The sequence below is a fragment of the Thunnus maccoyii genome, chromosome 15, assembly GCF_910596095.1.
Source record: "Thunnus maccoyii chromosome 15, fThuMac1.1, whole genome shotgun sequence".
Taxonomy (NCBI): domain Eukaryota; kingdom Metazoa; phylum Chordata; class Actinopteri; order Scombriformes; family Scombridae; genus Thunnus; species Thunnus maccoyii.
In genome coordinates, this window is record NC_056547.1 from 17786055 (window position 1) to 17814049 (window position 27995).

At 41.9% G+C, this 27995-nt stretch overlaps 2 protein-coding genes across 20 annotated transcripts in view; both read left to right on the plus strand.

The window, feature by feature from the left end:
- clasp2 (cytoplasmic linker associated protein 2) overlaps positions 1-6323 on the plus strand; it is a 59827-nt gene extending 53504 nt beyond the window's left edge. For all 17 annotated transcript variants that reach the window (XM_042435364.1, XM_042435368.1, XM_042435369.1 and 14 more), the window contains 9 exons: positions 47-190; positions 346-452; positions 1427-1568; positions 3243-3423; positions 3521-3714; positions 3807-3935; positions 4147-4353; positions 4628-4744; positions 5833-6323. In XM_042435364.1, coding sequence (XP_042291298.1) covers positions 47-190; positions 346-452; positions 1427-1568; positions 3243-3423; positions 3521-3714; positions 3807-3935; positions 4147-4353; positions 4628-4744; positions 5833-5910 — 1299 coding nt within the window. In that variant the 3' untranslated portion in view covers positions 5911-6323. The remainder of the gene's footprint in view (positions 1-46; positions 191-345; positions 453-1426; positions 1569-3242; positions 3424-3520; positions 3715-3806; positions 3936-4146; positions 4354-4627; positions 4745-5832) is intronic.
- A 4284-nt stretch (positions 6324-10607) lies between these two features.
- Positions 10608-27988, plus strand: ubp1 (upstream binding protein 1). Of its 3 annotated transcripts, XM_042435382.1 has the most exons (17): positions 10812-10868; positions 11600-12651; positions 15750-15901; positions 17238-17314; positions 17404-17509; positions 17604-17710; positions 17864-18016; positions 18158-18268; positions 19973-20080; positions 20410-20516; positions 20630-20684; positions 22413-22506; positions 22609-22699; positions 22800-22918; positions 23025-23167; positions 25230-25281; positions 25396-27988. In XM_042435382.1, the coding sequence occupies exons 2-17, from the start codon at positions 12536-12538 to the stop codon at positions 25431-25433; spliced, it is 1629 nt and encodes a 542-aa protein (XP_042291316.1). In that variant the 5' UTR covers positions 10812-10868; positions 11600-12535; the 3' UTR covers positions 25434-27988. The 3 variants fall into 3 exon arrangements, with proteins under 3 accessions (XP_042291317.1, XP_042291316.1, XP_042291318.1); XM_042435383.1 differs by lacking the exon at positions 11600-12651 and having other exon boundaries at positions 10608-10868; XM_042435384.1 differs by lacking the exons at positions 10812-10868; positions 19973-20080 and having other exon boundaries at positions 11294-12651.
- The last annotated feature ends 7 nt before the right edge of the window (positions 27989-27995 follow it).

The window sequence follows — 27995 nt, forward strand, 5'->3', positions numbered from 1 at the left end:
TTCACGCAGGTCGTTCTAAATGAGAGGGATGTATTTTGTGTTACAGGCAGCACAGTCGGTGCTAATTTCCCTCTTCCAGCTCAACACTCCAGAGTTCACTATGCTGCTGGCAGCTCTGCCCAAAACCTTTCAGGATGGAGCCACCAAACTGCTTCAAAACCATCTGAAGAACACTGGCAACGCTGCACAGGTAACACACAGACACACACACACTCCTGACAGTTACAGTACAGTTAAGAGGGGTTCATTTGTCTTACTTGTGACACAAGTGATTGTAAATCATTATACTTTGACATTAATGGAACACGTCTTTGTGTCAACTCTGTTTTTTTGTCACTTCCTCAGGCACCAATGGGCAGCCCTCTGACGCGCCACACCCCACGCTCTCCAGCCAGCTGGTCCAGCCCAGTCACTTCCCCCACCAACACCTCCCAGAACACCCCCTCACCAAGGTAACACACACACAAAGTCTTGTCTAAATAAACTAAACTCACCTGAATTAATCAGAATGGAAAATCCATCTAACAACCATTGACACATTAGCAAACACACAGAACCAGATGAACTCAGTTAGTTTGAGGTAGTGTGCTTCAGTTCCTCCTTTATCCATCTTTTCAAACTTCTCTCTCTGATGGTTTCATCCATTAATGTGTTATTTTGTCAGCAGGATATTATTTAAACACAGTTAACTTATTTCCATGAATGTTCTTGGACAATTAGTCGTGCTCTGTATGTAAAATGATGTTTTTCTAGCTTTTTATCAAGTCAAGATAGACGCGATATGAAATACTTTATTAATCCTGCAGGGAGGAAACTGAGTGCCGACATACATATAGGACAGACAACAGGTAGGACAAAAGGAAAAACGGACACACTTCTCAAGACAGTATAAAATAAGGGGAGAGCACAGCACCATAATAAATAGTGCAAACATCAGTGTGACTGCACTAGTATATGTTAGTGGTTATATATGACATCGACATATTCATGGACACCAACATTACCACAATCCTCAGTACAACCACCATCCTAGTCATCAACATCAGATCATCATCGTCATCATCAACAGGATGGTCGACAGTGTTCATTAAAAAAAACGTCACCGCAGCAGGTATGAAGGACTTCCTGAATCTCTCTGAAGAGCACCTGAGCATAACAAGCCTGTCGCTAGAAGAGCTCGTGAGCTCGCTAAAAACATTGTACATTAAATGATCCTCATTTTGCATAACACTCATGAGCCTCCTATATATTATTCTACACGTTCTTTGCTCAATGATCACTTCTAGCGAGTCAGGGATCAAGCCAATAATGGATCCTGCCTTCCTGATCAGTTTATTGATCTTGTTCCTGATGTACAGTAAGAGTATAAACGGCTATATAATCATGCAGCTCTTGCTCAGTCTAGCGTTTCCTTGTGTGTTCGCAGTGCTTTTGACTACGACACAGAGAACATGAACTCGGAGGACATCTACAGCTCACTGAAAGGTGTCACTGAGGCGATTCAGAACTTCAGCGTCCGCAGCCAGGAGGACATGAATGAACCGGTTCAACGACGGGAGGGAGAGGAGGTGAGTAGAGCAGAGGAAAGGAATGTTGTGTGTTTGTTGTTTGATGCATGCATGTACATGTATGTTTATCAAGGCTGATAGAGAAGTGATACGGCTGTAAAATATTCTTGTGAAGGATGGGAGGTTTTTTGTAATTATCAACTATATCTCTGTATGTAAGTAAGATTTTACGTAACGGGTCATGGTGCCGTGACTTTGAATGAGAACAAAAGTGAAACATTTACAGATGACTGTGTGAAGGAGAGCAGCCGGCATCACAAGCGTCATGGTGTTGAGGAGTAGGGTTAAAAATTACCAAACTCTTGGGGAATTCCTTCATGAAACTCCACAAAACTAGTTTGTGTGTTTCTCTTTTCATGAAAGAGCTCGTTGTTGTAGTTTGATTTGATGAAACTAGCAGAACATTTTGACAAATTAAAAAAAGTAGAAGTGTTGGAGAAAGCAGAAGGAAAAGAGAAATTTGCCTGCATCCATTAAAATCACAATTCCCCTATGTTGATAATATTTTGTGTCGTGTTGTGCAACAGAGGGCCTTCTGTATTGACATGGTTCATGTCACAGCCGACCATGTTTAAGGCTGGGTATTGTTTAAAATTGTACAATACTGGATTTAATACAATACCTGAGTCTTAGTATGATGCAATATTTGTTTTAATACATTACTTCGAGACAGAATTATGACTTAAATCAATAAATATAAAGACCTGATGGCACAGAGGAATAGGATATATCAGACTTTGGATACACACACATTACTTATAAGTAAGATGAGTTCATTGTTTGGTTCTGCACATGAGATTTGTTGACAATAAGAAAAATGTAGAAAATCGACAGTCTGATCCTTTTAAGGTGTAAAGCTAAAGTAAAGTTTGTTAGTTAAGGCTTACATAGACACAGACACACACACACACACACACACAGACCTAGCTACTTGTACTGTATGTGACCCTGATATCCAATCTGTTCCACCACTCCCCCTGTGAGGGAACTGAGAAGCTTACATTGAGTGTTTATGGGACTGATGACTGAACTTAATCTACCACAGGCCTCTGATAAAATCATGTTTATTGTTTGTTATTTTCCTGGCTGTTGAAAACCACACCCCGAGGATTTTCTCAACAAGAAAGCCCCTCTTTAATAATTTCACAAGTACTTGTCTCGGTAATGTACTTCTTCAGTCCAAATTTATGACTTAAGACGTCATGTCAGGTCTTATTGCAGTAAGGACATGGTGTACTCTAGTACAGAGGTGTGACCTCCTGACATTTTCCCCATGAGATGCATCTGAAATCTAATCAGCCCACATGTCCTCAGCCTGCCAATCACAGCACACCTGACTCATCAAACTATCACGCAGATAGTGGCATTTAGTGGTTTGAGTGTAAATATACACAGAAACAAGAGCAGCTTAAACCTCTTCACCCTGCCCCGCTGTAGTTCACCATGGGTCAGCCTTCACACATCCAAACACTGAGTTGTTTTCATCACATCTACAGAACAACATGTAAAAACAAAGGAAGCTTCACCCAACATTTTGATCTAGATAAACACACAAAGAAAGTGAAACTGATTGTTTGTGTTTCTTTTGCTTTAACCAACATCTGTACCTGCTGAATACAAAATAGTCTCAGCCTCCCCCAACATAACAATTTGTATTCTGTCTCCGTCCTGCAGGGCGGTAGCGGGACAGACTTCATGGACGGCGGCCGCATGGCTCTGGACAACAAGACCTCCCTCCTCAACACCCCCCTGCTCTCCTCAAGCCCCCGAGGAGCCCGCGAGCACTTCTCCGACTCTCCCTTCAAACACAGCCGCAAAGACACTAGCCTGGACGACTCTGAGCATCTCACTGACGGTACGCAAACACATTCTGACACCTGGAAGAAAAAAAAAAACAACACAGACACACTTTACAACACTTTTTCAGTCCCTTGTGTCTGTTGTCTCAGCAGATAGCAGCCTGGACCAATCAGAGCTGGTGGCCGAGCTGCTGAAGGAGTTGTCCAATCACAACGAGCGCATTGAGGAGAGGAAGGCGGCGCTGTGCGAGCTGCTGAAGCTGATTCGCGAGAACACCCTACAGGTGTGGGACGAACATTTCAAGACCATCCTGCTGCTCCTGCTCGAGACGATGGGGGACAGAGAGGTATACACACGCTCACCTAAAGTCTGTGATAACGACATGCTAATAGGCTACGCTACATTCCTCTTAAACTCGAGTCTTTTTCATTCTCCCAGCATGTGATCCGAACGCTGGCTTTGCGGGTGTTGAGGGAGATTCTCAGCAAGCAGCCGTGGAGGTTCAAGAACTACGCAGAGCTCACCATCATGAAGGCCCTGGAGGCACACAAAGACCCCCACAAGGAGGTACACAGAGTCACACACACACATTAGTTTACTTAAGGGCTGTTTTTATCGTGAGACCATCAGAGAGCAAGAAGAGATGGTGCTAAATCATCAAAACAAAAGTATATACTGTTCATTTCCATTAGATTAACACAGTTGACAAATTACGTGCAATCCAAGCCCAAATCATCCTTTATGCTTCTACACTCATTGTGCGTGTGTGTTCCTGCAGGTGGTTCGAGCAGCAGAGGAGACGGCAGCCATGTTGGCGTTGTCCATCAGTCCAGACCAGTGTATCAAAGTGTTGTGTCCCATCATCCAGTCAGCTGACTACCCCATTAACTTAGCTGCCATCAAGATGCAGACCAAGGTGATTGAGAGGGTTCCTCGTGAGGGCCTGATGAGCATGCTGCCTGAGATAGTACCAGGACTCATACAGGTAAAATACTCACACACACACACAGCTTGTATATTGTTCTTTAATCTATTGCAGTAGAGTGTTACTGTTTTAAATAAAGCCTCTCAGCTTTTCTGTATTCTCTGCAACTCTAGTGACTTACTTTTTTTTTTCTTTCATAGAATTTGTAAAACTAATTCAGCTCCTTCCCTCACACACAACCCACACACATTTTTGCATTTATACTTTTCTCTGACTGCTTTGTTTTGCACCAAGTGTTCTGCAGGTTTGTAATCTATTTTATCTGGTTGAACAGGGTTATGACAACTCTGAGAGCAGCGTGAGGAAAGCATGTGTGTTCTGCTTGGTGGCCATCTACGCAGTGATAGGAGAGGACCTCAAACCACACCTCAGCCAACTCACCAGCAGCAAGGTGACCGGACCTGACTTTTTAAAGCCTTATCAGTTACATCAGTATCAGTTAGCCAGTTGGCTAAAAATGAATCGTCTGTAGTGCATATTACCACAGAGGATCTTTGTCTTTACACACATCTTACTGGCATCTTAACTTAAAGGCATGTTCACATTTTAAATGTAGTATGTTGTACACTTTTACCATGATTTAAGGAAACCAGTGTGGCAATACAGTCTTACTGCCCTCCGTTCACTGTAATGCTTCTTTCTCAATCAAAACTAATATTTGATTATACTTTTTCATTCCACTACTATTATTAAAAGATGTTACAATAGAATGTTATATAACAAGCAAAACCATGAGAGTCTGGGAAAAATGAATTGTATGAAGGAGTTGAGTTAAGATCAGTAGAGAATTAATCAGCTTCAGACTCATCTGTCCCAGAGGGGGGAGCCTGGCGGTGCAAGTCAGTGTCATGGAAATATGAGTCAACATTGCCGGAAAATTCAACACATTTACATGCTTTTAAAGTCTTAAGACTCCATATTTTAACCTGTTAAAATGCAATACTTTAGGGCTGCAACTAATGATATTTTTCTCAGTTCATTGATTAGTTGTTGATTAGGTCTGTAAAATAAAATAGTGAAATGTTAATTGCTGTCTCCCAAAGCCCAAGATGCAACCTAAAATATGGTGTCTTGTCCTGAACAACAGTCAACAACCCAAAGATATTCAGTTTATTATCATAGAAGACTAAAGAAGCCAAAAAAATATTCACATTTGAAAAGCTGGACAAGAGGATTTTGCAATTCTTTCTCAAAAAATGACTCAAAACTATTAATCGATTATCAAAATAGTTGGTGATTAATTTCCTTCGATTGACTAATTGATTAATCAACTTATCATCGCAGCTCTACAATAATGTGCCATGTAAAGACGTGAAGGTCTTGCATGATAACATTCTTGAGGAACTATGTTTCTACTTGACTGGTTTGCGATGTGGGTTTGCCCCTCAGTATCCACCTCATATGACTTCCTTGCAACCTGTAGAGTTTCACGTATTGACGTTTCCATCCTCTGTTCTGTTTGTCTGTCATCACCTGCAGCTGAAGCTGTTGAATCTGTACATCAAGCGTGCCCAGTCCGGCTCCAGCGGCAGTGAACCCCCAACCGAGGGCCTATAGGAGACACAGCGCCCTCCTACAGGGCAACCACAGAACTGCAACTCTGCCCACCAAACAAACATCTGCTCATGAGCTCACACCCACACAGACCGAGAACAAAAACACACATCCTAACACGCTCTCAAAAGGAGCAAACTGCATAAATATAAGTACACACAGCCCTCGTACTGTACATTTCCCGCCCCCACTGCAAGATGCAGAAGAGAGGAGTTGGAGGAGGTGTTGTAGTTCTCTTGACCATCGCTGAGGATCCACCCTGATCTCACTGAACCGAACTCTTCAAGTTGGCTTAAGCATCAACAAACACACACATACAGCCCCAGGTTTGTCACTAATCACTCAAGGATGAAGATGTCCGTCCTCTCCACCTCCTTCATATCCATTGGCCCTCTTCCTAACACGACAGTATCCCCTCTGAAGATCTAGATATAGCGAGGGGGGGTGGGGGGGGCTGAGATGAACGAATGGTTGCCTGTCTCGTTCCTTGCTGGAACAGCGGGGCCAGTTAGACAGGAATGTAAATTTACATTGTGTCATAGTTTGGATTTCTTTAATGCCATGAGGTTTTATTGCAGCAGTTTTTAATATTTGGAGGTTTCTCTCACACACAAACACACACATACACACACACACACACACACACACACATACACACACACACACACGTTCTCTCTTTCTAAAAGGTGCTGATGAGCCTAAAAGGTACGACCAACCCGGCACAGCACTAACGCGAGTCACAGTGGGTCATGCCTGCTCATAGCAAATATAGTACATAGGCAGATTCCAAAGTATAGGAGGCGTTATGTGCTTGGCTATGCATGAGACTAAAAAGATCTTTTTATCGGGGTCCTATTCACAGTCAGAATAGTGTGACTGAGATTTTAAATTAATGTGAACAATGTCCGCCCCTTTTAGAAAAAAATCCACAGTGTACTCCGTTTCTCCCAGCTCATCTCGGGTCAGTCCACTTCTGGGCAACACTGGGCGGAAAGATGGATGCGTGCTGCTTGCTACATGAAGTATGGCAGGACATGGCTTATTATCACATAGTGGATATGTATCTATATATGATATTAAAATGGAATATCCAATAACAGTGTCATTTAGGAGAGTCCCTGTGTGGGAGGGGGGTGCATGCGCGCACCTGTGCCCATCCTTGTTTTTATTTTCTCTCTCTCTCTCTGTTGCGCGTGAAGTAGTCTCTCTCTCTCTCTCTCTCTCACACTTATTTTTTTTTCTCTGCTGAGAAATTTGTAGAAATGTATTATTTACAGCTCTGGAAAAAAAAAACGTCATGTCACCCTTTCTCTTCTCCTCTTCATTGTGTCTTTCTTTCCTTCCTCTTGTAACATTCTAGTTTTCACTGTTGTGTTTCCTCTGTGCATTTACAAAGCTGTGCTTACATTAAAATAAAGAACGTGTACAGTTCATGACAAGCCCTGGCTCTTTTGATTTTCGTAGTGGGATGGAGTCAAATGGTGAAAAGCAATAATATCCCCATATCTGCTATTTACAGCCTTTACCTTGTTGCACACAGGAAGTGTTATATTCAATGTTAGTGGTTCCCAAAGAGTCAAGAGCTCCCAAAGGGTCGTAAGATAAATCTGAAGGGTCACCAGATGATTAAATGAGATACAAAAGAAAGAAAAAACTGTTACAAAAAAATTAAGCTTATTTTTTCTGACTTTCTTCTAGTTTTTGCCTTTTTTGTTGTAAAGTACTGGATGGTTTCACATCCTCTGGCCTCTAAAATCATTGAAATGAAAGAAAGAAAAATCCCTATTTGCTCACACTGCCCACAACTCAAGTCCATAATCTGTGATGGTCATTTTAAAGAGCTACGAGCCAAAATGTTGGGAACCACTTAGGTCTGCAACTACCAATTATTTTTCTATTAACTGATAAATCATCTGGTCTATAAAATGTCAGAAATTGGTGAAAAATGTACATCGCATTTTCCTAAATCCCAACTGAGAAGCTGGAACGAAGGAATGTTTGGCTTTTTTGCTTGAGAAATGTCTTCAAAATATTTGCAGATGGAATTTCTGTCAATCAGTTATTCGACTTTGTTTTGGCTCTGAAGTGGACTCAGCCATGATTGATTAGTTGGTGTTAGAGAGTCACATACAGCAAAAACTGCCTCAAAGAAATCTACAGGAAAATCTGCACAGTATGTGTTGGTTAATACAAGTGGGTTAATCCAGACATCTGCTGTTAAAAATGACATTTATGTCTTATGCAACATCGCTATTTGAGAACCCGGTGCTGAATTTTATGTATGCATCTGTTCTGTTGGCTGTAAATTTATGTGCAGCTAAACAGGGTCCCAGATACCGTACCAGTCTGACCTGTAAACCTCCTGGCTTCCCAGCACTCACCTCCTGCCAAGTCCCTGCATACTGTATATATTAATACTCTGTATGTCGTCAAAACAATTACCTAACTTAGGCAAACATATTAAATTACATTTCAGTGGTGGCATTCAGTGGTGACTTGTGATGTTACTCAAATACTGCACTTCACTATCTTGTATGTGAGTACTTGTTACTTTTTACTTCTACTCCACTACAATCAGAAAGAAATATTGTAGTTTTTATTCCACTACATTTATCTCACAGTTCAGTTATTCTGCAGCTTCAATTTTACATGCAAAATGTTAAATGTGGTCAATTTATAAAGAAAATGCATTGTTAAGGATTAAACAGCCCAACAGTAGCTTAATCTGGACCAGCTACATTAAAATGCTGCTTACATGTTAATGCACCACCGTAATGATATAATATACAGCATGTTTATAATAATATAACACTGAAAGGAGTCCTTCTGCCTTAAAAATGAATTGCATGACTAATGGTATTACCGGTTTTACTAGTAATACCATTATTTTCAAGTGCTGTCCCCCTACACTTAAAAACATTTTTTTTCTTCTTTTTCCTACAGTTGGATATTTGAGCTTCACTGTGCAGAATGATGTATGTGCAGAGTTTGACACCAGAAGGATGTTTTCATATTTATCTGCTGAAAGTGGAAAGTTTCTCTGTGCTCATTGAAAATCCAGTTTTGAGGTTGGCCTACGAGCTTGTGACATCACAAATAGTTTGGAGCCAGTCTTAGTCCAATATTCATCTTACAAGGAGTGGATGTAATTTTAAGGATTTTAACAAAATAACTTTTTTTGTGTGTAAAAACCATATCAGACAGAAATTATTACTGTATTTTACATGTCTGGAGGGGATCTTTAAATGCACAATGTGTAATTTTCTGCCACTAGAGGTCTCTCGATCAAAACAATAACAAAAGACAGTTTGATGATGTGAAGTAGTGTGTGTTATTGAGAGTTGTTTTCATTGTTAAACAGCCACCATTGCCTTCATTGCAGTCAGCTTCTCCCGGTTAGGATTCCTTCATCGTTCCGGAGGTTTTTACTGGAAGCTGAATTATCCGCAGAGGTCTCCTCTCCAAAACATACAGACCCGGTGATTAAAACCAGTAAAAACATTGAATTAAAGCAGTTTCACATTAAAAATCAGTGTTTCTCCCACACTTTTCAGGGGACAGAGGACGTCTGTAGGGGCTGTGAGTCGAGCATTGCTCAGTGTTTGCTCAGCTTGTTTCTCTGATAACTTAAGATTCAGACGTCCGATGACTGAAATCCTTCATCCAGTTAAAAGATATAGTTAAAAATGACCTATCTACAAAGTATATCTTAAAAATGTGGCTTAAAACTGGATAAAAATGACAGCTTCTGGCAAGCAACCACAACGCTGACGCATGCGCAAAGGGGATATGACGCCATTGACAGGTGACCAAATGAAACGGACCGTTACCATGCCTGTATATAAATATGGACGACGCGTCTTCACTTCCTATTGCTACCCAAAAGTGAAGCCAAAACATCTCCTTTCCCCGAAGCTGCCATCTTGCTTGTGTGACGTCATTTGGAGCCAGAGTCCCGCCGCCTGACGGAGGTCTGAGAGCGGCTGTCACAGCTGTCAATTATGACGTCAGGCCCCTTTTTATATTGTCAAATAACTAATTTCAAACAAACATCAGAAAAATGGGCACTTGTAAAAACATAAGCATGACAAGAACAACCTAAATTGACAGAAACCACCTTTGGGAAAAAATTATTTGACGTGTACTTTGACTGTTTAGTTTGGTGCATGTCCCATCCACTAACATGGAGGGGCGGGACTTATGACCTGAACTGCAGCCAGCCACCAGGGGGCGATCCAGATGTTTTGGCTTCACTTTTGGGGAGCTGTCATTACGTCCATATTTATATACAGTCAATGACTGTAACTTTTATTAAAATTACGTATTTCTCTGGGTTTGGAAACATTAAGGATATTTCTAAGTACACAACTCAACAATATATAGCAGAGATCTAGTCGTTTTTAGGTATCTCAATATTTCTTCCACCTCTGTTTACAAGTTACTCAAAATGTAAAGGAATTGAGAGGCATAATTTAATATTTGCACAGAAGTGTTTAATGTTGCCTTTTCCAGACGGATTTTGCGCTATCTTTACTTTACTAAATGTTGACAATGTGTTGCTATTCGCGTCCTGAATTGTTGAGAAGTCAGACAGGGGCGACAGTAATTAACTCATGAGGCGGGTCTTCCCCCTTTGAGCCGAAATAGCTTGTGTGCCCTGCTCGGAGAAAAAAACTTTGCAACCAAGACACTTGACCAGGGTCCGACCTCTGGAAAATTATTGACCAGAGAGCGCAGGGGGACACTCAGCAAGGCTGCAACCAGCTTGTGTGGACTCTTCTCTTCAGCAGTGACATTGAGCAGCCATGAGCTCATGCTGGGACCTCCTCGGTACCGGGCTGAGTCGTGTTTCTTTGCAGCAGGAGTGAGACTTTTTACTGCAGCAACATGTTGTTCTGGCAGCCTTACACTGAAAACTTCCGAGCCCCAGTACAGAGATACAGCGGCAGCAGTTACACACGGTATGACCCTCACAAAGCTGTAAAATGAAATGTTTATTTTGTTTGGTTTATGGCCTCTGAGCTGTCACAGTGCGGGTGTGTTTCTAAGCGCTCTATAATCTACAGTGGAAGAACAGTAGTCTGTTGTATTTTAAAAGCTTGTTATATTATCCATTGTGTCAAATCTTCACCCGTAAAGTAACTAAAGCTTTATGATGTAGGAGTAGTGGAGTAGAAAGTACAATATTTCCAACTTAAATGTAGAGGAGTGGAAGTATAAAGTAGTATCAATTGGAAATACTCAAGTAAAGTACAAGTACCTCGAAATTGTACTTAAGTACAGTAATTGAGTAAATGTACTTAGTTACTTTCCATCACTGACTATAAGACATGTTAACCTCTTACCAGGCACCAAAATAAGAAGGTTACTGTTTTTCAACCCTTTGATTACATTTATAACCCTGGTCTCATTTAAAAAGATAAAAGGTTACAACCAGGAAGTCAGAATGAGTAAAAGTGATTCTGAAAATAATGCCAAGCCTTAAGTGTCCCATGGGTGGGACAGCGTCGCTTATCAGGTTAATGAATAACTATTTTGGTTATTGCTTAATTTTACTATTGATAAGATCAATTAGCGCCCTGTTATTAGTTCGTAAGAGTTATTTATGTCTGTGAGTAAAGCAAGAGGCATGTATGTGCATCATTATTTCATCTTTGTTGACATTAATAACTTTGTAGATGTATTATTATAGTTTATGGGAGGCAGGAGCGCAACTACAGTTGGACACAATGACGCAAGCTAGGAGGCCGCTGATTGGCTAATCACCCTGCGCTGGGCCCAGGAGGCGCCTTCTGATTGGCTGTCCGACGTCCTGGCAGCACGGAGCAACGGGTCTGTGTCTGTGTGCTGCGGGAGCCATGTTGATGCCTGGTTTTGTGTCAACCGCTGCACTCTGGATGGTTAAAGGACTGCGTGTCGAAGACTGGGAGCCTTAGCGGTGTTTCCAGCACCGCGATGAGAAGAGGAGAGCGCGCTGGGACGGTACAGGAGAGCTACGCGTAGCTCACCGGACATCAGTCGATTCAAGAGCAAAGTGATGCTAGTTAGCTTGATAGCTAGGTAGCAACAGCTGTGCAGGCGCTGCGTGGGATGCGGCGGCGTGTGGACTAAAACAATATCCGCTCTGCTTGTTGCGTTTCGTTGAGCTAACGTTCGCTAGACTGCTTTAAGACTCAAACGAAGCTGCTATATTCACGCTAGCTTGCTTAAGATGCCTTCGTAAAGCTCGCTAGCTGTTAGCTAACGTTAGCATGCTGACAACCAGCTCGCATCTTTCAGTCACGACTAACGTTTTGCTCGCTGAGCGGACCCTAACTTGTCGCTACTTTCAGACAGTCTGCCAGCTGTGGAGCAACCCCAAGAGCCCCCCAAAAGTGACCCCGAGTGGAGATAATGGCGATGCATGCAGCCTCTGTGGAAAGCTACCGATTCTCCTGGCCAGCTTGTGAAGGAGCAGCTAACGGGCTAGCAGCGTAACTTTCCTCTCCGCGGTGTCACTCAGCAGCTGCAGAGAGCCCACTCTTCTTCTTCCTCCTCCTCCTCCTCCTCGCTAGCAGACCTGTCTCTCGTACCTGAAAGCAAGCTGGCGGCCCCCCGAGTAGAAGCAGAGGACAAGGAGCTGGGGCCGATGGCCTGGGTGCTGAAGATGGACGACGCCACCATCGAGTCGGGGCTGGTGCACGACTTCGATGCCAGCCTGTCCGGCATCGGGCAGGAGCTGGGGGCTGGAGCCTACAGCATGAGGTTAGACACGGAGCCGACATGCCAACTCTCCGGCTTCTCAGCTTTAGAGAAAACAACATACAGTCTGTCTGCAAGTGTTAACACTACAGCCCTCCCCCTCTCCTCCCTGTGTGTGTTATTCCCTTTGTACTGGGTGTGATGGCTTTCTCTTTGTTTTGGGATTTGGAGCAGGGCAGTCGCTGCAGGGTGCCATGATCAGGGACAAAGATTAATAATTTCTCTAAAGCCCACAGAAAAGACAGCTATATCAGTTCATCCTGTGTTTACCATAAAGAGACCCTAAACTCTGGGTACATTTCAAGATAACACAGAGGAAGTGTACAGGAAAGGCCCTGTTTTGGCCCCTTAGACTGGCTTTAGGGCCAGTGGTATGTGGGAACAAAATGCTGTACATTGTGTCTGAGTTGAATGGTCTGATTTGAATCTTTTTGATAGGAAAGTCCCCCAAAAGAGTAAACGAACTTGGAGAGATGAGTGCCAGATGCTCTCTTTCAATACAGGATACACTGGACCACCCATTTGGATATGAAAGAGGATTTTGTGTCCAACTGTTCTGTTGAATTAATGATATAATAGGTGATAGGTGTTTCATGACCATGGTTATGAACATTTAGTCAGATTGTCTTTGCGCCATTTGGATTTTTCTGACTTGTTTTATTCCACTCCAAAGGTTTTCATTAATCATCTCATGATTTTTCCAGTCTAAACAAGAGGAACAGTGTCATCATAGCTACCAGGGCTGAGTATCCAACCGCAATACTTTATGAGTACCAACTGTAATGTGTCGTAAGCATCCAGTATCAAAGTGTGTATAAAAGCGTTAAGTAACAGGAGTTTGCATCAGATGGCTTGTTTATTTATTCTATGATCAGATATGTCCTCATGGAAATCAGAACACTGTTACAACTTTAAACAAGATTGTATTTTTTTTTTATTTTTGGCTGAGTTCGTTATTTACCACTGCTACCGTAAGCAGTGCAGCATATTTCACATTCCCCAAACTGAGCTATCGGAAAAAGTATTGTTATGATATCAGTACTGACAGCGCAGGTATAGTATTGGCACCGGTAGATACACACGTCACTATGCTCACATTTCAGGAAATACCTGCAGCCCAGCAACAAATATTCACCCTCAGTGTTTACAGTTCACTCTAATGACACATGGTTATTGCAACATATCTTAGTCACTGAGGTTATTCCATCATTTCTAAAACATAGAATCTCATGAAAGCAAAATAACGCCGGTTAGTCAGGATAACTTGTTGATGATCTGTCTGTGAAGGTTGTATGAAAGTTTCCTTCATTTGTTGTTTTAGCTGGTAAAGAAGGATTCTGTTGACTAGGGTTTGGCGATAAGGATGAAATCAAATATCACAATATTTTTGACCAAATACCTGGACAGTGACAATACTGTAGAGATGACTATTGGTGTTTTCACAAAATAATTACACAATGAGGTTTTTTATAAATAATCATCAGTAATGTGGATATTAAGCGGATAAAGGCAAATAATAGAAAGGCTAGAACAGTCTGGTAAGTTCAGAAAATTAAAAATCACTTTACTGTAATGCAGCGTTTAAAACCAGGAAAAAAACGACACATGCCATATCACAATATTACGATATCCAAAATCTAAGACGATAACTAGTCTCGTATCACGATATCGATATATTGCTCAGCCCTACTGTTGACATAACGGTGGTGGTTTTGGAAACTATCCGTAACTGTTGGTATGTTTGGCCTGTATAATGTAAAAGGTTACAGGAGGTAATGATATGTGTGTGACGAAGGCAAGAATCTCGCAGGACATGCATGTATCTTATCAGCTGCCTCCTCGGCCATCTGCTTTTAGCGCCATGCATTTATCTGCATGCGTAGACATGTGTGTGCCAGTCTCTTATGAGAGTAAGCGAGTTTACAGATACTCAAGTGATGGGTTGCATGTATGTGAATTAGCGAGAGTGTCTGTGTGTGTGTGTGGTGTCAGTGGCTGCAGGGGTGGTGCTATCTGTGGGGTAGGGGTGGGCATGTTTGGAGCCAGCAGCTGGTAGGAACAGAATGTCTCAGTGTGTTTCTGTGGAACCAGCTCCTCAGATTTCAGGAAGCAGATGTAGTTTTCCTGGGCAGCCGGGCTAAACGGGGCTGCGGCACCCAGGCTGGCACCGTCCGAGCACCCACTCTGCAGAGAAAACACACCAGCAAGCGGTCGAGAGAAAAGTGATTTAAGACTGAATAAATCTTGAAGGCTGCTGTTTGGAAGCCTGTGTTTGGAAACAGATTTGGAGGAAGGTGCTGAAGGAATGTCTTGAAACTGTCAAGTTGTTTTTTTTTTTTTTAAGTATGGCTCAAGTTTAGAGACTTGCCAAAAAGTTTTCCAGGTAATGAGATGCCATGATCTACATTTCTTTGCATGGATAGCACACACACACACACACACACACACATGCTCCCGTTCACTGTGCACTCATTGACACTCCCGCAGCATTTGTCAGGGTGAGCTGAGGACGGCTTGGTTGTCTAGAGTGGCTGCCAAGTGTGAGAGATAGTGTGTGTCAGCAGCTCAGGCTATCTCTGGGTGTTTTTGTTCATTTATCCTGCTGCAGTCTCATGCATACATAATAAGAGAGCCATTTGATCGATAGAGAGCTTATTCTAAAATAAGCCGTTTAATAATTCCACACTATGAGGAGGTAAAGTATAGTCCAGCCAAAAATGGAGCATGCAACAGTTTGCTAAATGGCATAATCCATTTTGATGTGAGGTAATTGCAAAGTGGGAAAAACAAAAAACATCCAATCTTGAGGAATATATTCTGGAGGTCACGGTGATTATGTCGCCATCAAGATGGATCCCACATGGTATTAGTGATTTATTAAAAGCCCAGAGCTTTTAATAAACTTAAAGGGGAAAAAAAGCCAATTTTAAATGATTGAGAAATGCAGCACCAATTAGCTCTACATGCATAAACGATTTAAGCCGTGTCACAACTTGTTTTTTATGAGGGTTAATTGTTTTCTTGCTTGTCGTTTCCACATCGTATCCATGTTTACAATCTGTCTCTCACTCGTCTTTCTTCCCTCTGTCTCTCTCTCGCAGTGATGTGCTGGCTTTGCCAATCTTTAAGCAGGAGGACTCCAGCCTTCCTCCTGAAAACGAGACCAAAAATCCCCCATTCCAGTATGTGTTGTGCGCCGCCACCTCGCCTGCTGTCAAGCTGCACGACGAGACGCTCACATACCTAAACCAAGGTGAGACGCACAATACGTGCATTCAGGAGAAAGTCCTGCTTGTACTTGGGGTTTTTTTTTTTGTTTTTTTTTTACTTTTTAAAATTTAGATTACTAATCTGCACATGAAGGCTTATGTGTTGGATTGTGATCTGTAAACAAACCACATCTTTGTGCTCTAGGGCTACACCCTCTATCATTTTTACATCAATAAATTACCACATTAATTTATTGCACATTAGTATAATTACTGTAAAATAAAACCTTCCTGAGGTGAATGGCAGCCTCTTTTGGCTTCTACTTTGCAGTTTAATGTTGCGTGTCACCAGTTTGGCTTTGACTCTGCTACATTCCTTTATGGCACAAACAGAGATTTACTTAATTTAATAGAACATAAAAGGATTAACAAAAAGGGAGGAACTAGCAACAGTCTATTTCTAACAAGAAGCGGAAACGTGTGAACTGCAGGACAGAAGCTGTCAATTTTTGAGCCCAATTTTCATGGGAATACAGAGGATTTAACAGAATTCATACATAAAAAAATTAATTTACAGAATGGCTGGTGCTGCTAATATGCAGCAACAACATTTAATCTTTTGCGGGGGTTTGGTCAAGAGGGGAATTTTCCTATGATGCCATCATTTACTGACTTACTCAGAGGCAATATATCTGAGATGTACTCACATGATAACCTTGATGGAATTTCCACAAATAAAGCAAGTACAATGAATAAAATACATTGCAAACCAAGACATTTGTCTCAACATCTACAAATAAAGTCTGCCACAAAAAATACACACCTATAACACAACTCAGGTCTTTTTTTAGGCACCCAACTAGAAGAAAAACAAAGGCTTTTAAATCATTGTATAATGAGCAATAAAACAAAAAGGAAATGTCGCCCTTTTCCACCACAGGAACTTCACAGTCACATGTAGAGACTCAGGAACTGACCTGCATTTTAACCAGAGGAACCTGCGTCTAAATTAAGTTCCTGCTCCCACAGAAGTTCCAGCTCAAGTGGTAGTTCCTACTGATGACCCGAGGTTGAGTGTGCTTGACCCCACTGTTTTAAAAACCACCATTTTTTAAAAGCTGTCTACTGCAAGCAGTTTGTTGTTTCAAAGTTTTTTTCCCAAGACAATTGACCTAGGAAGTCCTGGAATTGATTGTTTTGTCAGAAATATGGAGGAAACAAAGAACAGAACGTTTAGATCCCGGGACTTCAAGTTCTCACCTAAATCACGTAACATACAAAGCCGATACTCGTCGAAGAGATCATTACACAGAATATTTACATTCACTCTCTCATCAAGTTTCTTTCTTTCTATGATCTCCCTCTCTTCCTCTCTCTCAGGCCAGTCTTACGAGGTGCGTTTGTTGGACAACAGGAAAACAGGGGAGTTTCCAGAGCTCAATAACAAGATGGTGAAGGTGAGAAAAATCCAGTCAGTTGAAGAAAGATTTTACCTCTAGCAAGCAAAGTCCAGTTTATACCTACGAGGACGTGTGTTTGTGTGCAGAGCATAGTGCGAGTGGTGTTCCATGACCGCCGGCTGCAGTACACAGAGCACCAGCAGCTGGAGGGCTGGAAGTGGAATCGTCCTGGCGACCGTCTCCTTGACATCGGTAATGATGCCTGGCAAGAAATGTTTACTTTAACCGTCTCATGTGTGTATGTATTTGGAGTTCAAATATGTGTGCGTGTGTTCGTGTGAGACAGATATCCCCATGTCAGTGGGCATTGTGGAGCCGAAGACTCACCCCTCCCAGCTTAACGCTGCAGAGTTCCTCTGGGACTTAAACAAAAGAGCTTCTGTTTTTGTGCAGGTAACACACCCACATCCTCACTGACACAAACCACATACACACAAACTGTATGAATTCTCTTTTTGTGCCATCTGTTGAGCGTGCCACTGAATTTCCACATCAAACACATATTTTGACAACACTTGTACTCCTCGTCTCCCCGGCCATCTGCAGGTGCACTGCATCAGCACAGAGTTCACTCCCAGGAAGCACGGCGGAGAGAAGGGCGTCCCCTTCAGGATCCAGATTGACACGTTCGCCCAGGGAGAGAGTGGAGAGTACACAGAGCACCTCCACTCAGCCTCCTGCCAAATCAAAGTCTTCAAGGTACACACTTGCTCTCTCACGAGGGGAAGTTTTTCCACTGACTGAAATTATGTTGACATTCTTTGACGCCTCATGTGTCGACACTCACAGCAATTAAATCTGTTGTCCCATTCCTTTCCACTTCCTCTCTCTGCCGTTTAGCCAAAGGGGGCAGATCGTAAACAAAAGACAGACAGGGAGAAGATGGAGAAGCGCACAGCTCAAGAGAAGGAAAAGTACCAGCCTTCTTATGATACCACTATCCTGTCAGAGGTCAGTATGCAGCTGCTGTCAGGCCTTCTCAGCACATCTCACGCTAGTTATACAACTCTTTCGAACTTCATGCTTCAGCACTAACTAGGCTATAGTACTAGCAAGCACTCAGGCTCAGTTTACATTCGTGGGGCTATCATGTTAAAATATATGTTTCCACTACAGGGTTAAAAATAACCATACTAGTGTTTTCAAGTCACTTTTATTGATAAAACCCAAAATCAGTACTGCCAACCATTTTCCTAAGCATTTGCCAGTGCCTTAGATTTCCTGACAGCTATTGGTAGAGCTGCAACTTAACTTATAATTGTCATTATTCATTCATCTATAAATTATATTTATGAGTTTTAAACGTATAAAACGTCAGAGAATGTCCATCACAGTTTCTCAGAGTCCAGGTGATGCCTTTTAAATTTTTAAAGCCAAAAATATTTATTTTTCAACAATATAAGAGATAGAAAAGCAGTAATCCTCACATTTTACAAGCTTGAACTAACTAACTTTTTGCTTTATTAGTACTTAAACTATTAATCAATCATCAAGATTGTTCCCGATAAATTTTCTGACTGTTGTTTTAGCTCTAAGTGACTGGTTTCATGACTGAATGGTGTGATTTTGAAGAAAATTAGGGGTTTTTTTTGTTGTTTTTTCACTCACAACATACAGCTCATGAATTAAATTCTGTTCAGCAACTGAGTCACAGATGTTTGATGGCGGAGCTTCTAACAGGCACATCAATAAAACACTGCAGGTTTTAAAACTCTCTGCTGCACTGCTGTGTTTTTCGAAATTACGAATTGTGAAAACACAACTTCGATAAAAACATCAAGTCGACTGATCGCTCACTGTGATGGATTAGCTGTGTCATAGCATGTTTTGAAGTCTCTGCACGTATATTTTAAAGCTGCAGTGACATGAACTGAAACCGGTGGCTGCTTAGAAGAGAGGATGGTGTCTGGTATGCTTTGGAAAATGGAAAATGGCAGCAATAATAAGACTCACAACACAACAAACAAGGTTTCACCAAGTAAATTGTTTAGCAGTGACGGTAAGCCACCTAGATCCTGACGCATGTCGTTATCAGTTAAGTGTGTAGACGACAACCTTAACGATAGCCACGCTCTTTAAATGTATGACATTATCTGCTCTTTTTTCTTGAATGCAAATATTTTATTTCACAAAATTTAATTAATTTCTACAATGTCAGCAGAGATGGTTTTTATGTCGGGTGAGGTAGTAAATGAGCTAAAATGTGAAAAAACATTATCAATGTGTTTTAGTCTTTAAAATGTGTTTAAAGGTTTTGTCACAGTGTGCCCCGAAAAATATAGTTTACATTTCATTAGGGCTGCAACTAACAATTATTTTTATTATGGATTAATCTGCTGAAAAGGTGTCTTAATTTTGTCCAATCAACAGCTGAAACCCCCAAAATATTAGATTTACAATAATGTAACATGAAGAAAAGCAACAAAATTTCACATTTTTGCTTAATGAAACAATTTTTCTCAATAAATATCTCAATAAAATTGCCAGTGAACTTTCCATCAATCGACTAATCATTGCAGCTCTACATCTCACTCACTTGTATGGCACAGTTAAACTGCCCTCAGGTCATTTATCAGGTGATGGAGTGTGTTCACGGGGTTACTGGTTGTGTGTGTGTGTGAGGCTGGCTAACTTCTACTGTGTGTCTGTATGTAGACGAGGCTTGAGCCCATCATAGAGGATGCGGGTGACCACGAGCTGAAAAAGTCCAGCAAGCGGACACTTCCCGCTGACTGTGGCGACTCCTTGGCCAAGAGAGGCAGTGTAAGCACCCTGCTCTCCTCTCCTCCACTCCTCCCCCTCCCCATCACTCCATTCACAATCTGCCCTCCCCCCTTTTTAGACACTAGTGTGAAGCTTCTAGACACTAGACCCTCAGCTGCTGGGAACGGGATGTCATAATGCCTTTTTGCAGATCATGTCTCTTTGATGTAAGGTGGGATAGAGAGGCGCAAAGCTAAATTCCCAATCTAAACTTTTCCCTCAACCCTTAAGCTTTTGTTTCTGGGTGGTTGGAGTTCAATGTAAATAACTTATGTCATGGGTTGTGATATAATGATTGAGTATTTAGATGTGTGTGTGTCTTTTCTCAGTGCTCACCCTGGCCAGACACCGCCTACGTCAGCACCAACCAGGCAGCTACTCCCTCCTTCACCTCCACCCCACTGTCCACCTACACGACCTCCTCAGTACCGGACAGGTAACTGTGTGTGTGTGTGCGCGTGTGTGCGTGTGTGCGCGCGCGCAGTTTGGCCTTTTAAATGAGGTGTGTGTTGTTCTCACCTCTCTTAATTGTTCTCTCTTGTTTTCCAGTGACTCTTCTTCTCCCAATCACCAGGCAGACCCTGGCAGCCATGGCAACACAGAGGTTAGTCCGCAATCTACGAACTTTGTAGGAACTGGTGCAGAGGTTAAAGGACCAGTGTGTAGGATTTATTGGCATGTAGCAGTGAGGTTGCAGATTGCAACCAACTGAATAGGCCCTCTCTAGAGCCGGTGTTTGGTTTGTCCGATCTGGGCTACTGTAGAAACATGGCGGTGCAACATGGTGACCTCTGTGGAAGAGGACCCTATGTAGATATAAAGGGCTCATTCTAAGGTAACAAAAACACAACGATTCTTATTTTCAGGTGATTATACACTAATTAAAACATACTTATGAATATTATATTCCATTTCTGGCAATCAATCCCCCTAAATCTTACACATCGGTCCTTTAAAGAATGAAAGATTAATTTGGTGTTTTTCCACTGGAGATTTTTTTTTATGTGTCACAGTAGGAAAAGTACAGATGCAAACAATAAAAAAATAATGGTTGAATTCCATTTAGCTGCACCAGGATGCTGGTACTGTGCATCCTGGCTCACTGTCAAAACTGTCATGGCTTACAGGGACACTTGAATTGAAGGAGCCATTGTTCATGTTATTAGTAACACGTGTGCTTTTTCACAGCAGACATGTAGACTTGTCATAGTAAGAAAATGCCTGTTACACCGTTTGAGTCATTTGCTTTGCTGCTGTATCATATACTGATACACGGCGTCCCAATTCAGTTTACTACAATATGTTATAAGTGACCTCACATTATGTCGTTCCATTGTTTTGTTTAATATGCCGTTGTGAATGAGATTTTACTCATTTTTATTAATATTCCACAACACTGAAGATGTTTATTTAAAGATCCCTTCCAGACATGTTGTAAAATATCTGCTTAGAATAATAATATCCAAAAATTGAATTACCTCATTAAAATCACATCTCCTCCTTCTCCCTCATTTAAAAATCCAGAATCTATTAATATGCAAATATTGTTCATTTCAGAAGGCAAAGCGAGATGATTTCTGTAGCACCTTTTCAACAATTGAAAGTGCTTTACATAAAAGGCATTAAGAAAAGAAATGGTGCATAAAAAGATGATAAGAAGACACATAAAAAAATAGGATTAAAAGGAGTATAAAAAGAAGATAAAATAGAATAAAAATGACCCTGCAGCTAAACCAAAAGTTAACTTCTGGACACAGGGTGTCTGTTACTCCACTGTAAAGTCCATTTTCAGTGTTTGTGCACTGGAGGCTTCAAGTTTCCACTGGTCCATTATATCCAGTTGCATCTAGACCAGGTTTGGCTCCAAACTAGTTGTGATGCCACAAATCACCCTTTCACTCAGTCATTCAGAGAAACGTTCCTCCTTCAGCGGATGAATGTGAAAACAGCTTTCTAGTGTCAAACATCTGCACATACATCATTCTGCACAGTGAAGCTCAAACATGCAGGTGAAGGAACAATGAGCAAAACACATTTTAGACTGCTACTGTGGTCACATCTGGTACTGACACTACAAAACAGTGATTTGACAGAAAATGATGAAATAATGGTTTGAAGAATCTTCACTTCAGTTTCTTTTTTTAGCAGTTGTCATTAAGCATTACACACACACAAGGGATTAAATAGATTGTAGTTTAATCAATATCAAAAATAATTACTTGCAGCACTAGTTACATCAGACATTAATAGATGGATGATTCCAGTGAATGAGTGAAAGTAAAACTAGGATGAATCTGTGTAAATGTGTTCACATCCTGTTTGCCCTCTGCAGCAGTTGAGCCCCACTGCCTCCATACAGGACGCCCAGAAGTGGCTTCTGAAAAACCGCTTCAACTCCTACACACGGCTCTTCTCTCACTTCTCAGGTGCACACACATCGTCTAACACATACACACACACTGAAAACACAGGTGTAATGTTGTAACATCTGCAGCATAGGTGACCGGTCCTCCGTCTTCTTTGCACAGGTTCTGATTTGTTGAAGTTAACCCGGGACGACCTGGTCCAGATTTGCGGGCCAGCAGATGGGATCAGACTCTTCAATGCACTTAAATCCAGGTGTGTTGCATGTGTGTGTGTGTATGTTGTGTCCACCTCTATGAGCATTTTTAAGCTGACAGTGTTTATCAGTGCGTGAAACTGTTTTCTGTGTGTGTAGATCGGTGCGTCCAAGGTTGACGGTGTACGTCTGTCAGGAGTCGCCTCGGGAGAGCCCCCTGCTGGAGAGACACAGCAGCAATGAAAATGGAGAGCACAGCATCTCCCCTAGTTTACATGGTAAAGAAGCTCTGTGTGTCCCGACTGATAGCAACGTGACATTTATGGAGTAATGGACGGATGTAGTTTTAAAACCTCTCTCTCTCTGCGTTGTGTGTCTGTGCAGTGTACCACGCTCTGTATCTAGAGGAGCTGACAGCAGCAGAACTGATCCGCAAGATGGCGTGTGTGTGCAGCCTTCCACTGGGAAATATCAACCAGGTGTACAGACAGGGTCCTACAGGCATACACATCCTGCTTAGTGATCAGGTAACAACACACACACACACACACACACACACACACACACACACACACACACACACACACACACAGAGCCCTTTGCCAAATGGATCCTCTCCATTAGCACTTTAGCATTTAGAGTATCACACTCTCAGCAGTGGAGGGTACTCTTTGTGAAGTGGGAGGGTGGAATTAAAAAGGTAAACTGTGGGACGCACCACTCTCTTATCATAATCAGGAAAAACCATCATCATGGATACTGATGATTACCTTAATCACTCAGCTTTTTGGGATATATTTTATTGATGTGCTGTCCTACCCGCCTGGGAGCAGCAGCAGCTTCCTGCCCCCTGCTGGTTTGGCCCCTTGATCTTGAGATATGCCAACTGTGTGTCACACCCTAAGGTCTGAATGTAAATGCTGCACAGTGAAGCTCAAATATCTCCCGCTCCCCCTTCTCGCCATTTGTTCCCAGCTGTATTTGCATCCCGTCTGATCACTGCCTTACAGTACTCACTATTTACATACAGTCTGATCACTGCTTTTGTTTTACTGTATAAAAGTTCTTCCCTGTCATTGCTGTGGGTCAGCTGACCGACTCAGATCTGCTCTGTGTCTCTGAGTTCACCAGTGTGCAGGCATGCCTTGTTAAACCGGCACTCTACAGTAAACTCGTGAACAGGACTTGAATTATTTTCTTCAACAGCTGATGGATACAAGTAAAATGAAATTAAAGCTGCTTCACTCAGTATTTTTATAGTAACAATGGGTCAAACAACTATCCACTGTGAAATGGGTCCCTCCTAGCGATGAACCAACAGAGACTTTTCATCCAGTTTTATAGTTCCTTGCAGCCATGGAGCCTTGAAGCAATTTTCAGCTCACTGTTTACTGCTGTTACTGTTTTACGGCTCGCAGTTTAGTGTTTCGATTTAACCTCACTGTCGACCCCACTTCTTTTCTGCAGCAGCAGGCAGCTGTATTCTGTAAAAAATAAAAGCTCTGATAAACCTGCTGTACACTACCTGCCCAGCGCCAAACAGCAGACAAAGTTAGCAACCAACAGGTGAACATAGTTTATTATTTAGCAGTTAAAGAGACAGATATTTCTCTCAGGAGTTGGTTGAGCTTAATTCATTTATTTTTATTTATCAGTTTATTTAACGGCAGTGCACATTAATATACATTGCTGTTAATGTGCCAGAATTTTTCATCCTGCACAGACAAAGTCACCTTTAAGGAAAAAAATATATATATACATATTTAAAATTACTTAGTTATTGAGGTAATTTACACACATTAGAAAATTAATAGAAAGAGAAGAGAATATCAATGTAAGTCAAAAATATCATGCAGGACATTATAATACATTGTCAGCTACTAATTAAAACATGCAATACAGAAACACATGATACAAGACATTCAAAGTAATGAAATGGGGACTATTAACAGAAATATGGGTGTATAAGACAACATTGTGCTGCGTTGTTAAACACTAATTGAAACATGCAAAACCGAAGCACAAAAAGGACATACAGTACATAAAATAAAGCTAAAAGGAGAGCTAATATTGGTCTCATCAGTTGCTCCATGTCTGCTTGATGTGTAAAAAGGCAACTAGCTGCTACCTCGCCAAACTTTCTTTATAAGGTGATATGTCAGTGTAGTGTTTACAGTTTGTTGCACTGCCCACAAGAGGCCAAAACTTTTCCTTTTTTTTTTTTTTTTTTTGTCTAAATTTACCATTAAAAGACAGTAAGAGCGAAATGTTGCTTATACATGTTTATAAAACAGTAAGACCCTCCACATTGTATTTGAAATACAAAAATAAAGGCTGAGTGGAGAGTAAGAGTAGATGGCCGGAGACTCCATCACTCTGCAGGGAGGAAGAAACAAGCAGTCTGCCACTAGTTTGTGTGCTATCTAACCAGGAACAACAACTCCACAGTCCGCAGCGTCACTTATTTGCATGTAATTTACAGTCTGACACACATACTGTACTGTTGTCAGCTATTCATGACAGTTACTTCTAAAACAACAATATTTGATCAACTGAAGCATTGCACTTTTGTTTTTTTGTCTTCTCCAGATGGTTTACAACTTGCCTGACGAGAGCTGTTTTTTGATCAGCACTGTCGAAGGTGAGTTCATAGAGCGCGTCTTGTCTCGCTGCACTGTGGCATTTTATTAATAGATCCTTATTTGATGAGGTTTTAATGGACTTCTTCCTTTATGGCACTTGTCTCCCCCTCCAGATGAACTGGGCGAGGGACTCCATCTAATCCTGAAGTAGTGAGGAGGACAGATGGCGTCACTAATACTCCACCCTCTGTTTTGGAGCAGAAGCCTCCCTCTGTCCCTCCCTCCCTCCCTCCCTGCCTCTACTCCTCTACTTCCTCTCTCTGTCTCTCTTTCTCTCTCTCTCTCTCTCTCTCTCTGTCTTTCTCTCTCTCTCTCTTTCTCTCTCTCTCTCTCTCTCTCTCTAAATGATTGCCGGATGGAAAGCAGAGAGACTGCGCTAAGCCATGTAAATGTTAGAATCTGACATGGGTGTGTCCACTGTTTCATATTGAAAACACTATTAACGGAGGAGACTAGTTAAAAGAGGAGAGACTGGGAGGCACAGGGTTTAGGGGAAAGATACTAATGTTCTATGTATTTTGGTTTTATTATTTTTATTGTTTTGTTTTTTTTTTGCTTTTGTTTTTTTTTTTTGTCTTTTATATGGTTCTGTGTGGCGAAGAGAGGGGGAGGCTCCAGGAGAGAGGGGAGAGATGTTCTGGCTGGCAGGAGAAGGAGAGAAAGCAGAGTTGTTGTTTTTTTTCCCTTATTGCTCGTTGCCCTTCCTACACAACGCGCACAACCAGCACTAGGCCAGTATTTGATAACCTTTTACTGCTGAACAGCATGCGATCTCAACATACTAACTTGCTTTTAAAAGGAGAATCCCAACTTACTCTGCTTGTTTAACATTCGCGCGGGGGGTTGTCATAGTGAACCATTTATTGATCAGCTTGGTAACCCCTGATAATATCCAGGCTAAATTTGTGGAGGTGGCGTCATTTGTGGATCTTGTCGCCATCATTCAAATCTTTTTTTTTTTTTTTTTTTTCTTGGAATTTGTTGGACGGACTGATTTCATTCATACGTGTCCCGTAGAGTCACCTGATGTGATTTTTAGACTTCCAGCCATATCTGTCTGCCCCCCCCCCCCCACGTCGACACGATGTCACACACACTCTATCTTAAAAGTACGTCCTGTTTGGCCTGCGCTTTTTACCGTTTTTAGTTGATGCTTCTATTTATGGCTGAGCGTTTTCTATTGCTCTCATTGAAATTACTTGTTTTTGGTGCCATATTGGCTTCTTTTTTTTTTTTTTTTTTTAAGCTCTTTTACTCACATTCACGCAAACAAACACATGGAGCACACATACGCCTCATCTTTTACTCCTCTGCTTTCCGTGCTTTCTTTGAAACACTGGTTGAAAGGAGTGTGGTTTACGCCTTCTGGGATTTTGGCCATGTATGTGCAGAAAAAAACGGGAGCGAGCCTCTGTAGAAGACTGACACGCAGAGCAGTAACGCCTATCCAAAAAACCTACTATAATGTGGACCAAATGGTTTCCGATTGATAGGCATTTTTAGAGGAAAAGCCTCGTTGGCTCTGTACATCTTGGTCATTAGAAGCATTCATCAGATGGCAAATTAAACCCTCATCTAGTGGAGTTGCTTGTGCGCCGCATGTACAAAGTCCTGAACCCTCCTATGCCAGAATCTGCTTCACAAGAAACTTACCCATTACGCAGCAGTCTGGTAGAAACGTATCAGCGCGACAGCCTGGTTTCAATTGTCTTATCCTGTAGACTAGAAAATCATGGCAGCTCCACATCCATCTCCAGAATCTTGTGTTGTTTTTATGTAGCTGAACACAGGAAGTGCAGATCAAGTGTTTTTGAGTGCCCTCACCTTTTGAAAAGTGACAGGAAACCTCACACAGGTCCTGGGAGTCGCTGTTGGTTTAGTCGACCCCCTTAATTTTTTTGGTACACAGTGTCTGGCAATGTTGAAGTGCATACAGTACGTATGTTTGTGTGCATTGCACGCCCTCTAAGTGTCAGAAAGTGTGTATGTGTGTGTGCATGTGTATCATTTTTTCGTTTCTTGCAAAGAAGACTTGATTATGTCAGTACTCGTCATGAACTTTTTCCTGTTGGTATGATCAAACTGTGTTTAGCTTGCCATTTAGTAAAGAACATGTGGAAGATGGGGAAGAGAGGAGTAATTTGGGTCTTGGTGAGTGTAACCCCCTCCCCCCCTCCTTCTTTTTCCAGATGTTAGAGACCAAGCCTGCACTGAAAAATCACAAAACTCAAGCTTGATGTGTAGTCAGTAGTCCTACAGCCACACCCTCTTCTTATCCGCCTATGACAAGGAGAACAAAAAAATAACAAAAAAAAGAATGTCGAGACTAAAAAAGCGTCTGTGTGTTCGTCTCACCACACACACCAGAGCCGGGACTGTAGCTCTTGTGGTGTTTACAAGGACATGAGTACCACAGCACAGTAAACTGTTCGACTCAAAAATTAGTGCGTATAGAGCTGACGTGATGCCAAGTCGGGCGGAACTCCGGTGAGCAGTTCTGGTCTCCCGAGGGGCCTGACCGATCATCTGTCTCTCTGTGTGACAGAGTGTGTGTAAGCGTGTGCGTGTGTGTGTGAGGGAGTGAGCGAGCAGGAGAGGTGACCACTGTTCATGTACAGCCTAATGTCAATGATGATGCTTCTCATGTGCACATGCTGGAGATGTACACGACCACATGTGCTGGGAATAAATGATTTCATAACTTTCTCTGGAG